The 12955-nt window shown below is 49.4% G+C and overlaps 1 protein-coding gene across 5 annotated transcripts in view; it reads right to left on the bottom strand.

Annotated features, from left to right (window-relative positions):
* Unkl (unk like zinc finger) overlaps nt 1-11329 on the bottom strand; it is a 43204-nt gene extending 31875 nt beyond the window's left edge. For 3 of the 5 annotated variants that reach the window (XM_004873851.4, XM_021251369.2, XM_013068882.3), the window contains exons 1-4: nt 11209-11329; nt 9985-10194; nt 3221-3397; nt 2626-2759 (exon numbers count right to left, since the gene is read on the bottom strand). In XM_004873851.4, the coding sequence (XP_004873908.2) occupies nt 2626-2759; nt 3221-3397; nt 9985-10194; nt 11209-11282 (595 nt within the window). In that variant the 5' untranslated portion in view covers nt 11283-11329. The remainder of the gene's footprint in view (nt 1-2625; nt 2760-3220; nt 3398-9984; nt 10195-11208) is intronic. The other 2 variants (XM_021251371.2, XM_013068883.3) reach the window with 2 other exon arrangements.
* Nucleotides 11330-12955: the final 1626 nt, after the last annotated feature.

The raw sequence follows: 12955 nt of genomic DNA, 5'->3' as shown, positions 1-12955 counted from the left end.
GGATCAAAAATTCAAGTCCTTGCCTGCTGTGCAAGCACAAGAACCGGAATTCAATCCCCAGTACCAAAAAAAAAAATTCAAATCCTAGGGCCAGGGATTTAGCTCAGTGGTGCCACCACTTGCCTCAAAAGTGCAAGGTCCCGAGCTCGAGCCCCAGTACCAAAAAAAAAAAAAATTCAAGTCCTACCTGGGCAACTTAATGAAACCCTATCTCAAAATAAAAAGAGCTAGGGATGTAGCTCAGTGGTAAAGCGCCCTGGGTTCAATTTCCATTGCCACAAAATAAATACCCACTAAAGTGTATATTTTTAAATGGCTGTTTTTAACTCTAACATAAAATAATGACAGGCCATGCCGATACCCTGACTGTAGTAATGTCTCATTCTGTGGCAGGATGCCAACGATGCAGAGGCTGGGCAGAGCACATAGGTCTTCTGCAGAGTTTTGCTGTAACCTAAAACTGCTCTAAAAAACTAGTATTTCTTTCTTTTTCTTTCCTTCTCATTTTTTTTTGGGGGGGGTTCTGGGGACTAAATCCAGGAACTTAACAGTTGTCTGCATCCCTGGCCTTTTAATTCCTTTTATTTTTTTGTGGGCTTTTTTGGTGCTGGGGATCAAACTCAGGTCCTTGTGCTTTCGAGGCAGGTGGTGGAACCACTGAGCTAAATCCCCAACTCCTAATTTCTTTTATTTTGAGACAAGGTCTTGCCAAGTTGCCTAGGTTGGCCTCCAATTTGCAATCCTCCTGCCTCAGCTTCCTGAGTAGCTGGAATTAGTCATGTACTACTGCCCCCAGAATAATACCTACTTAAAAAAAAAGGCAGGGCTGGGGATTTAGCTCAGTGGCACCGTGCCTGCCTCGAAAGCACAAGGTCCTGAGTTCAATCCCTGGTACCAAAAAAAAAAAAAAGCAGGGACCATTTCAAAGCAGTCATGGGTAGGCGAAGATTCCTAAAAGCCTCATCCTTTCTTTCCTTCCTCCTGCTCAGTTGATCTCTCCCAGTGGCACTGAGCCCTCAAAACAATGGCATGAGGACTGCCCCCTCCCCTGGCACTAGACCGGGCACTTGTCTGGAGGCGGAGGCTGACACTAGAACACAAGAATGTTGAAGCCAGCAGCACTGAGTGTGGGTGGCACAAAGTTGCCATCCCACAGCCTGTCCCAAGAGCTCAGTCCTTGTCCACCTCACTGGCCAGGGGACAGGCCTGTGTAGGTTCCCATTTGGGATGGGGGGGGGGTCCCTGGCAGGTAGTGCCCATGCCCCTTGCCCAAAACCTACAGTGTGACCAGAGGCCACAACTTGCCAGCACTGCCTGGTGCTGGGGCTGGGAAGAGGGTTGGCCTGAGTCTCAAAGGGGGGGGGCGGTCTTGAGTACCAGCCCAGGGTAGTAAAAGGTGGGACACAGCCAGGAAGGAGGTGGAGGTGGGAGAGGAATGAGGAAAAACTCTGTCATGTTTATTAACCCATCCTTGGACCACAGACTTCAGACCCTTCACTCTGGTGAGGGAGGAAAACACACACAGGAAGAGAACCCACTGCCACAAGACACCTACGGTTTAAAGCACTGTTTACCTGCGGGAAAGCCCTCAGCAGAGAAAGCTGGAGGAGACACAGCATGACTTAGTTTTTCTTAAAACTTTGCTGCCCACATTATGTGTGGGACAGGCAAATGCGCAGACAGGCGCAGGCAGGAGGTGCAGGGCTGGGGGTGCGGGACATCAACCATTCATGGTATGAGTTTTCCATCTGGGTAATGAGAACATTCTGGAACTAGACTGAGGTGGCAGTTCCACAACACTGTGAATGCATTAAATGCCTCTGAATGGCTTTTTGTTTTTTGGGGGTTTTTTGGGTACTGGGGATTGAGCTTGGGACCTTGCGCTTGTGAGACAGGCACCAGAACCACTGAGCTAAATCCCTGGCCCTGAATGGCTCACTTTAAAGTGGTAAATTTTGTGTTATTTTACCACCATTAAAAAAGAAAAGGGGGGGCGGCGGGGCGCGGGGATTTAGCTCAATGGCACCACGCCTGCCTCGAAAGCGCTAGGTCCTGAGTTTGATGCCTGGTACCAAAAAAAAAAAAAAAAAAACCCGAGGGACAGGGATTTAGCTCAGTGGTACCACGCCTGCCTCCAGAACCTCCTGACATGAGGGGCCAGGTACATATAGTGAACACCAGCAACCACTGAACAGGATGCCTGCAGCTGCTATAGGCCGGATCTGCACCCGCAGCCCAGAAGGCAGTCAAAACTGACCTCAATGAGACACTTGGGCAAACTGGTATAAGACACGAGCTTGCTGGGTGTGGTGGCACACACCTGTAATCCCAGCACTTGGAAGGCTGAGGCAGAAAGACCACAACAAATTCAAGCCAGTCTGGACTACATAGTGAGACCCTGTCTCATAAAAAAAAAAAAAAAAAAAGAACACCTGGGCTCAAATCCTGCTTGGCTACCTGCTATCCAAGGGGCCAGGTTTAGTATTGGGCTGAGGAGCCTCGATTTCCCCATCCGATCTGGGTCATGTTTAGGACAGAAATGACTCAAGCAGTTCTCATGTGAAAGGCTACAACTCTGTCACGTACCATGACTCCCTCCAGCCTCAGGGAAAGCAGAGGGCTTACCTTGCCACCTGGGGTCCTCACCCAGGATCTTCTCGATCATGGCCTGGCTGGCCAAGACCCCAGGCTGTAGATCGGGCACACCATCCCCACCACCAAGCTGGCCATTCTGCAAGGCTTCCTGGGCCTGCAGCTCCCTGAGACCAAGAGCACAGCATTAGGGTCCCAAGGGTCCCACAGGGTCCCAAGCCTTCTGGAGGTGAGAAGTCAGTGGGATCCAGGGTCCAGAACCACTTGGTTTGGTCAGTTAACAGTACACTGGCTGGTGGGTTCAAGGTGGGGTCTCCACAGCAATGGGCACAGCCCTGGTCTGGAATGATAATCCCAACCCAAGTCCCAGCAATGTAAGAGCTAAGTTTTGATTAGGAAGGATTCACATTCCTACATCACTGGGCCGATACTGGGTTCATCGGCCTTTAAGGGATCACTCCATTACCTCACTGTGAGTGGCCACAGAATAGGACACAGGAAGGAAACACTCAATTAGGACAGATGAGAAGTTTCCTTGTTAGAAATAAAGTTGGGGCTCAAAGAGAGGCTTTGGACCAGTGAAAGCATTAGGGAGGTGAGCTGGTCCCTGTGCAGACACCCTCCTCACCTAATGTCACAAACAGGCGGCCGCAGGTCCAGGGGGCCATGTGCAAAGGCACAGTGTAGCCCATTCTTTACACAGTGGCCCCGAGCGTCTGTCTCGTGGATGCACGTGCCTGTCTTGTAGTAGCGCAGATGATACTTGCGCTCTGTGTCTCCAGTCGTTCGGTGCAGGTAGGGACACCTGGGGAGCAGAGGAACAAACACGCTCCACCTGATTCTTGAGTACCTGCAGTTCATCCCAAGCTTCACCTGTGCACCCTTGAGCACCTGGGGAGCAGATGATTCTACTTCACACTGACTCAGTCTGACTAGAAGGATGAACATTAATAAAGGAGCACCCATCTCCTAATTTGGGACCCTCCCCAAAGAACAGAGACCACAGTGCACCACTCAGTTACACAAAGCAGAAAAGCACACATCTCCATGAAAATCATCCTTCCTGGTTTGTTGAATAAAATTTTTAAACTTGTCTCTGTTCCCTGCATGCAGCCTGTGTTGTTTTCCTGACAAGACATTACCAGAGAAGGGGTAGGTGGCCTCTCCATCCAGCATCCTGGTGTTTTCTGTGTGTGTGGAGAAATAGGCTTGGACATACTAGGGGAGGAGCATGGAAAAGCAGGACCAGAAGGCAGGTGGCACAGATGGGGCACCATCACAGCACATAGCAGTACCAGGGCTTTGTGCTCCCAGGGTGAGAGCTGCAGTAGAGATGATGTGGAAGGTTCCACCATTCCTGGGGCATGGAGACTGAGGTGCTTCTGGGTGGCATCAAAAACCCAGAAGGGGGGAGGGTATATGCAAAAGACTCCAGGCTGGTGACAATCACCTTGAGAGGCCTAAGGGACAAGGCAGAGAAAGGGGGAGGGGTCCTCAAATTCTCAAATCTAAAGACATGGAGTTATTACCATTTCAGCTATGCCTTCCGACCCCCCTGCCATGGGCAGGGGCTGGGGCCCTGTTTGTAAGCACTTGGTAGGGATGGCCAGGCTCACAAAAAATTCACCAATCACTTAGTCTCGACCCCCATCCTGTAAGGTGTAGAGACAGAGACCTGAGTTCAGAGAACAGTGCAGTACTCTGAACTACTAACAAGTGTATCTTCTTGACCATTAACAACCCAACTCTCTCTTTTTATTTTTTAGGTACCAAGGATCGAACTCAGGTCCTTGGGCTTGCGCAGCAGGCGGTGAAACCAATGAGCTAAATCCCCGGCCCCAACTCTCTCTTTTTAAAAATTGTTTTATTTTGGTTTTTGAGACAGGGTCGCTCTATGTAGTTCCCACTGCTCTCACTACATAGTCTAAGCTGGCCTTGAACTGCCAGTTATCCTCCTCCCAAGTGCTGGAAATACAGGTGTGTGCCACCATGCCTGGCCCTCTTTTTTGTTTTTTTTTTTTTTGAGACAGGGTCTAAGTCACTATGTTGCTCAGATTGGGTTCAGACTTGAGACACACTTGCCTCACTCACTTCCAGAGTAGACCCCCAAAAAAACCTTTTTTTTTGGCACCAGGGATTGAACTCGGGACCTTGTGCTTGGCAAGGCAGGCATTGGAACCACTGAGCTAAATCCCCGGGCCAAAAAAAACTTTTTTTAAGGTAGGGTCTTACTAAGTCATTAAGTTGCCCAGGCTAGGCTCAAACTTGTGATCCTCTCGTGTCTGTCTACCAGTGGACAGGCCCTCTTAAATGTCACTCCAATGGTGGGGCTTCACCTGGCTCCCCCTGACCTTGGCTTACACAGCCACAGAGTTGTCACCCTGCAGGGGCCAGAGTGCTTACCCCATCTTAGTTCCTGCATCTATTCACATTAAGTGTTGGAAAAGGTCTCTTCGAGGAGATAACAGATGCCAGACTTGTATGATGGAGTCACAACCACAAGGTGTCCTTAGAAATGAGAACCCAGCAGGGAAGCCCAGTTTCTCAGAGCCACAGCCCACCTGACAAGGGGCTGCACAGTGCCCGAGCAGGGAACTGCCCGGGCTCCACAGGGCAAGCAGGAAGAGGAGGTGTGCCCTTCAACACGAGGAACCCTAAAAAAAGCAAGGAAAACCTACGTGACAGCTGGTAAAATTACACTGCATTAGGGGAGTGAGCCCATTTTTTATTGTAAACAAGAAAGCAAGGGTGGTCTGGAGGGCCACACCCCTAGGGGGCAGCGCCTTCGACAGGAGGGTTAAAGCGAGGATGGTTACTTTGTGTACTGCAGAGATGTGGCTATTAGATTTTTCCCAAGAAAACCCAGAAACCTCTGCAAAGGGGTGAATTTTTCCTTCAAGTCCGAGAAACAGCACGCAGGCAGGCGAAACACCGACCACTGGCAGCCAGGAACTAACACCAGTTGGGCTAGCGCCTAGGGGCCAGTTCCCACTAAGAGTGGGGGGTGGGGGTTTCAGGCACATGTGACTCGGGCAGGCCAACCGTGGCCCAAGCTGAGTAAGGGGCATGTCCACCAGAACAAAAGCATTTCACTACAGAGGAAGAGAGGAGGCAGAGGGGAGCGATGGCACAAGCAAGAGGATGACTGGCCATTCAGAAAAGGGGGTAACAGTGGGGTGCCCATGGGGGTTGTGGAGGGTTGATGGGCTACCCATGAGGGGCAAGTGGGACACTGGGGATACCATACGAGAGATAAAAGCTAGGGGGTGGAAGAGGGTGACCACTGAAGAAAGGGAGTGCCTACAGGGGTCCCCACAGGAGGCGGATGACAGCAAGGGGGCAACTGAGAAGTGGCAGCAGGGGTACCCATCAAGAGGTGACAGCCCTGATGTCAACCTTCCCTGGGTCCCCACCGGGACCAAGAACAAGGCTGGATCCTTACTTTGCAACACTGGTTGAAAGAGTCTTTGCTCTTTGATACATACTCATAAAGTAACAGGGCAGAGCCAGGCCAGGTGGCATACGTCTATAAACCCAGGACTCAGGGAGGCTGAGGCAGAGGAACTGCAAGTTCAAATCCTGCCTGAACAACCTGCCAACACCCTGTCTCAAAATGGGGGATGTAGCTACAGTACACCAATAATAGTAATAATGACAATAATAGGTTGGTAGTGGATATCCCCAAATTAGAAGTTTCAAGAACTAGGGAACTGATAGTATCGTATTTACAATTTCCATGGCAACCAGGCATGAACCAGAGTATGTAACTTGGTAGGGCACACTCTGGATACTCCATGTTTGCACGGATGGGAAAGTCCCTCTTCTAGGAAAGGTGCAGAAATAGCCAAGAAGAGATTCCTGGGGAGGCAGTGTGTCAAATATTTCATGAAGAGCTGAATCAAGCCCTTTCATGCGCTCAATAAACATTACAAACAAAATCTTTAAAGAGGGCCAGGGATTTAGCTCAGTGGTTCCAGTGACTGCCTCGCAAGTGCAAGGTCCCGAGTTCAATTCCCAGTACCAAAAAACAACCAAAAAAACTTTAAAGAGACATATGTAATTTTTCACTAGGTATAGATGTACATAGGATGCATTCAAATAAAAAACATCAAACAAGCATCCTAGTCCTGCTTGTTTCTCAGTGATAAGCTGTAAGCCATGTAGGCTGCATGTTAACATGTCTGTAATAACTACACATTATCTAATTACTTCTTGAGCATAGCTAAAGAGGACTATCTACAGGTAGGTGTTCACTGCCACACTGTCCACTGAAGTAAGATCTGGAAACCACCTAATGCACAGCAATGGGCTGAATCAATACCATGACATCCAAGCTCTGGAATCTAAAACACCTTTTGAAAGAGCTGGGATGCTGATGCACACCTGTAGTCCCAGCTATCAGGGAGGCTGAAGTGGGAGGATGATTTAAAAGCCTAGAAGTTCAAGACCTGCCTGGGCAACATAGTGAGACCTTGTCTCAAGAAATACAGAAAAAGAGAAAAAAAAAAGAAAGAAAAGAAAGCTTCTAGGCATGCTGGCACACACCCGTAATCTCATTACTTAAGAGAGGCTGAGGGAGGAGAATCATGAGTTTGAGGCCAACCAGCCTGGGGCTACATAGTGAATTCAAGGTCAGCCTGAACTACATAGTGAGAGCCTATCTCAAAAAAAAAAAAAAAAAGAAAGAAAGAAACCCAAAAACAAACAAACAAGCAAAACATAAAAACAGGCAAGGTGATGCCTGTCTGTAACCCCAGCATTTTGGGAAGCTGAAGATCAATCACAAGTTCAAGTCCAACCTGGGCAATTTAGCAACTTAGCAAGACTGTGTCTCAAATTTTTTTAAAAAGGGATGTCTGGGGATGTAGCTCAGTGTGAAGGCCCTGAATTCAATCCTTAGTACCAAACAAAAACAAAAATAAAAAAAGGAAGAGGAACAGAAAACAAAAAAAACAAAGAAGAGCCAGGCATAGTGTCACATGCCTGTAATCCCAGCACTTGGGAGGCTGAGGCAGGAGGATCACAGAAAGCTCCAGACCAGCCTGGGCTACACAGTGAATTCAAGGTCAGTCTTAACTATACATAGCTAGACACTGTCTAAAAGCAAAAAATAAAGAACAAAAAAAGAGAGAAACTTTCTGTATTAAAAGTATCACCAGAGGGACCAGGGATTTAGCTCAGTGGTTCTGCCACCTGCTTTGCAAGCGCAAGGACCAGAGTTCTATCTCTGGCACCGAAAAAAAAAAAGTATCACCAGAGAATACTGCCAAAGAGTCCTCATGCTCAACTTGGATGGGGTCAGATAAGCAAGGTACTGGTCTTCCCATTCCCATGAATCCCTATTCCAGGCTTAGGCAGCAGCAGTCTCAAGATGACCAAGACACAACAGGAAATTGGGGACTGTGATCAGGCCTCAGCTAGACAGTCACTTGTCTTTAAAGAAGTGTTTTCAGAAAGCAGTAGTTCAACCCAAGTATGGTGGCACATGCCTATAATCCCAGCACTCAGAAGGATAAGGTAGGATTGCCATGAGTTCAAGGCTAGCTTGGGCTACATAGTGAATTCAAGGCCACCCTGCACTACATAATGAGACCCTATTCCGGGCCAGGGATTTAGCTCAGTGGTTTCGCTGCCTGCCTTACAAGTGCAAGGACCTGAGTTCAATCCCCCGTACCAAAAAAAAAGGACCCTATCCCAAAAACAAACACACACACACAACCAAAAAAGGAGACAGTAGCTCAAAAAGCAATTTAAAAGCACAGTTTTAACAGAATACCATCTTAACCAAAATGGAGCTAGCTACTTTTTTTGTAGCATTGGGGATTAAACCCAGGTCTTCACACCGAGGTACATCGCCAATCCTCTTTTTTTAAATTTAAAAATAGAGTCTTGCTGGGCTGGGGATGTAGCTCAGTGGTGCTGCGCCTGACTGGCAAGCACAAGTTCCTAAGTTCGATCCCTGGTCGTCCCCCCCGCCCCCCAAATAGGGTCTTGCTAAATCATTAAATTGCCCAGGGGAGACCTGAACTCTTGATCCTCCTGCCTTCCAGAGTACTGGATTACAAGTGCGCACCACCATGCCTGGCTTGGCTACATTATTTTTGAGTTTAGGCCTCAAGGTGTGCTAACAGCAACTATATAACCATTGGTGTCCACTAAAAACCTTGCCAGGGAGTGTAGAGTTTTTAAGATGACTACCATCTGACCATCAAAAATTTACTCCCTGGTCTAAGTTGTTGTTTTTGTTGTTTTAAATAACAGAAAAAAGACTGTACACTGGGTTTTCACGTGCAGCAGGATGACAAATGTCTTCAAAAGGGAGAACACTGGAGCCACGCATGGTGGCACACACCTGTACTCTCAGCTATACAGGAGGCTGAGACAGAAGCAAGTGCAAGTTCAAAGCCAGTCTGGGCAACTTAGTTGCCTTAAAATGAAAAAATGAAATAGGCTGGTATTGTAGCTCAGTGGTCTAATCACTAGTGCTGTTAAAAAAACAACAACAACAAAAAAAACCGGGAGAGCACTAGAAAATCAGATTCTTTCTAGGAGTGACTACCACCTCACTTCTACGCAGGATTGAGCCACCTGTCCCCTTCTCAAATAGCCCACAGGAAGAAGATAAAACCTCCTGATAGCATGTTCTACCATTCTGTGAACACAGTCTGACTTGGATTTTCCCTTTGTTTGTATTTCAAAATAAAGACATCTGTTGATAACACCATTAGGAAACTTGTTAAAAAAAATTGATTTTTTAAACTCTGAAAGTGTTATGTAAATGAGTCTACAAATAAGATAACTTTCCTACCAATTTTCTTAAAAATTAAAATACAAAAACAGCAAGAAAGGAAACACTAAAGACCACTTCTATAGTATGAGCACATGCTCTGACCACTGCAAACCAATCCTAGACCTCAGAGCTGCATCTCCTAAGGGGTGATTCTAAGGAAGGAAATGTGGAGGACTGAGTGGAAATCGAGAGTGGGAAATGAAGTCAAATCGGCTTTAACCATACAAGAATTATCCCTACAACACACAAGACCCTCCCAAACTGGTCTATGCTAGGTGTAGTGGCACATGCCTGTAATCCTAGCATTCAAGAGGCTGAGGGAGGAAAACTGCTGGGAGTTAAGAGATCAGTCTGGGCTACATACAGTAGTGAGTGCAAGGCCACCCTGAACTACATACTGAGGCCCCGTCTCAAAAAACTAAAAACAAAACAAAATATAAAACCCAAACTGGCCTAAAAATGGGTAACTGACTCCCCCCATCACTGGAGAAGGAATTGTAAATACATTCCTTCCAGAGCTGCCAGATAAGCCCCTGGCTCTGAGGGTCAAGACCCCATCCAGCGAGAGGCACCCTCTGGTGGCCCATAAGAGCCCCACTTACTCATCGCCGCCGGGACACAGGCCGGTGGCCTCGTCGTACTTGGAGCAGTACACGTCGGGGCTGTAGTTGAAGGTGCCATCGCGCCTACGGAGCGGTCTGCGGCGGCGCTGGTTTAGGAAATGCCAATGGAAACAGGTAAATGGCCTGTGCTGGCTGCACTTGTGCTGCACAAACAGGGGGCACTGCTCTGTCCTAAACTCCTTTAGATACCTAAAACGACAAACAGCGTTGCGGGTCGCCTCCGCCGTCGGGCGGCCCCGAGACTCGTGGGCTGGGCAGGGTCCCCAGGCGCGACACCACCCTTTCGGAGCCCAGCCATAACAGCCATAACCACCCCCAGCCCGACTCGTTCCCCGGAAGGCAGACACGGTCTCCTACCCCAGGCGCGACCCCCGAAACCCCAGACACGATCCCCTAATCCGGGGAGCGACCTCTCAGACCCCAGACACGACCCCCCCCACCCCACCCCAGACACGACCTCCCGGACCCCAGACACCATCCTCCTACTCCAGGCGCAATTTCCCAGACCCAGACGCGGTTCCCGGATCACAGATGCAGCCCTCTATCCAGACACAACGCGCCCCACTCAAAGCTCAGATGACTCCAGAGGCCGACCCCACTGGGACGAGTTCCCCAGATCCTGGGCACTGTTCCCGCGCCCCATGTGCTACATTCCAGATTCCAGGCGAGGTTCCTCGACCCCAGGCGCGAACCCCCACTCCCATTCCAGAAGGACCCCAGCCGCAGCTCCCTTCCCCACAGCAGGCGCGACCCTCAATGTCAGGCGCGGCCCCGCGACCCAGGGGCGAAAACGCCAGCCCCGAGCCTCGGGTCCCCAGCCCCGAAGCCACCCCAAACTCTGGGCTCTGCCTCCTGGTTTCAAGCGGCGGCAGCCTTAGTCACAGGATCGCATGCCTATCCCAAGACCAGGTGCTACCCATATCCCTAAACCCAGGGCCCGTTTCCTCATCCCAGCCAGAAGCGCGCCGACTCTTGCGCCTAGGCGCGCCCCCAGCTCCCGAGCCCGGGTCCATCTCGCAAGCCGGGCCCGGCCTCTCGCGTCCCAACGGCGTGGCCCACCGAGGCCGAGACCCGGAACCCGGCCAGACGGGGGCCGAGGTCGGGAGGGGCGCACCTTCTGCCTCAACACCCTAGGCCCGGTCCGGGCGCGCGCGGGCCGCTCCCCGGCTACTGGGCGGCGTGGGCGGCAGGCCGGGCACTGACCTGTAGTGGGTCGGCTTCTCGGTCTGCGGGGGGGACCCGCTCAGCGCCGCCGCGGCTTTCGAAACCGACGGCATTTTCAGTCAAAACAATGCAGCGCGCATGCGCAGCGCTGGCGCCGCCCCCCCCCCGCCTCCGGATCCCCCCCCGCCTCCGGATCCCCCCCCGCCTCCGGATCCCCCCCCCGTCGCCGCCGCCGCGCGCTGAGCCCCCCCCCCCGTGCGCGCCCCAGCCGCGCCAGCCACTCCCCGTTCCGCCACGCCCCCGCCGGCGCCGCTGGGACCCTACAGCGCGCGGCGCGCACCTGATGCAGGCGTGGGCGTGGACACGCCAGTTGGTGCGGGTTCCCAGCTCTGGAATGGGTACGAGTGGGACTGCTCCCTGACAACTTTGCTGTTAGCACGAAAAGGCCTAAAACCTGATGGTAGGGATGGCCACTTAAACATTTTTAAATTGTGTGCTTTAAGTAGATGAATTCTATTTCAACAGAGCTGCTTTTTATAACAGCGAAGTGGGCGGGGATGCACAGCGTCCCGACTCAGCCGGGGTGTGTCCAGGAGGGAGAACCCAGGGCTAGAGTGTGTTAATTCGTAAATATGTGGCATGAAACATTTTAGATGCAAAATCTACGCCATACCCACAGAATTCGCAGGTGTTTTGAGGGTTTCCTCTCCTGAGCTGCAACCTGTAATACCTGCCAGAGATGTCCTGAAAGAAGTATGGCTGGAGGACAAGGTCCTGACTTTTATGGAAAATAATTTGTTCCGTTGCTAGGAACACCGACCTGAAGAATATCAGACTCAATGATTTATGTTCAAAGATCATTCGGTCCAAGCATGTGTTGTTTTAAATACAGTAAAATAAAAAATTACCACTTGCTGGTAGGATGAGTATGGTCACATTTTCTCAATGGATTATCACCTCTACAAACATTACATTTAAATATTGAAAATAAAATGATAAAAAATCAAGAACATGGTATTTTCAAAGTAAATCAAGCAGGAAAATGAAACACAGAAGGGCCAGTGAGTCCTTCAGAGGATATCTCAAAAAGCATGGTCTAGGTGCAGGGAATGAAAAAAAATCTGGAACAGAGGAACATGGTGGTATAATTCCAGCTATAATTATAATATAATATATTCCGTCTATAATTCCAGCTACTACGGTTTGTAATAATTAAATCTTGGAAACAGCCCCATGCCCATCAACTGACAAGTGGATAAAGATGTGTTGTTTTTTTTTAATACAATTAAGTAGTACTCTGCCATAGAGGATGAACTTCAGACATTTATAGCTAAATGGGTTGGACCTTGAGACCATACTTTTTTTTTTTTTTTGTACCGGGGATTGAACTCGAGTCCTTCCACTTGCAAGGCAGGTGCTGGAACCATTGAGCTAAATCCTCGGCCCGAGACCATAATCTTAAGTGAACTAAATCAGACACACGTTTAAATACCTCTTTGTTTCTCTGGTGAGAAATTGAAAGTGAAAATACGGACTGAAATGTATAATGGATATTGGGAAATGGGAAGTGTTCAAATGGGAACAAGGGAGAAAGGAAAGGATAAGAAAAATGAAAACAGAAGAAAAAAATGGAAACAAAGCTTTTGTACATATGGAGGGGAAGGGGCTTGAGGGGGGGGGGATGGAATAAAATAAAATTTATTGTAATTCCAGCTACTGAAGAGGAACACAACCCAGCCAGGGCAATTTAGCCAGATCAGGTCTCAAAGGGGGTGGGGGGTGATAT

The sequence above is a fragment of the Heterocephalus glaber genome, unplaced genomic scaffold (assembly GCF_053883595.1).
Source record: "Heterocephalus glaber isolate CG9 unplaced genomic scaffold, H.glaber_assembly_v1.0 deba00001781, whole genome shotgun sequence".
Taxonomy (NCBI): domain Eukaryota; kingdom Metazoa; phylum Chordata; class Mammalia; order Rodentia; family Bathyergidae; genus Heterocephalus; species Heterocephalus glaber.
Note: the sequence above shows the minus strand (reverse complement) of the source record. Positions and strands in the feature narration are given on the sequence as shown.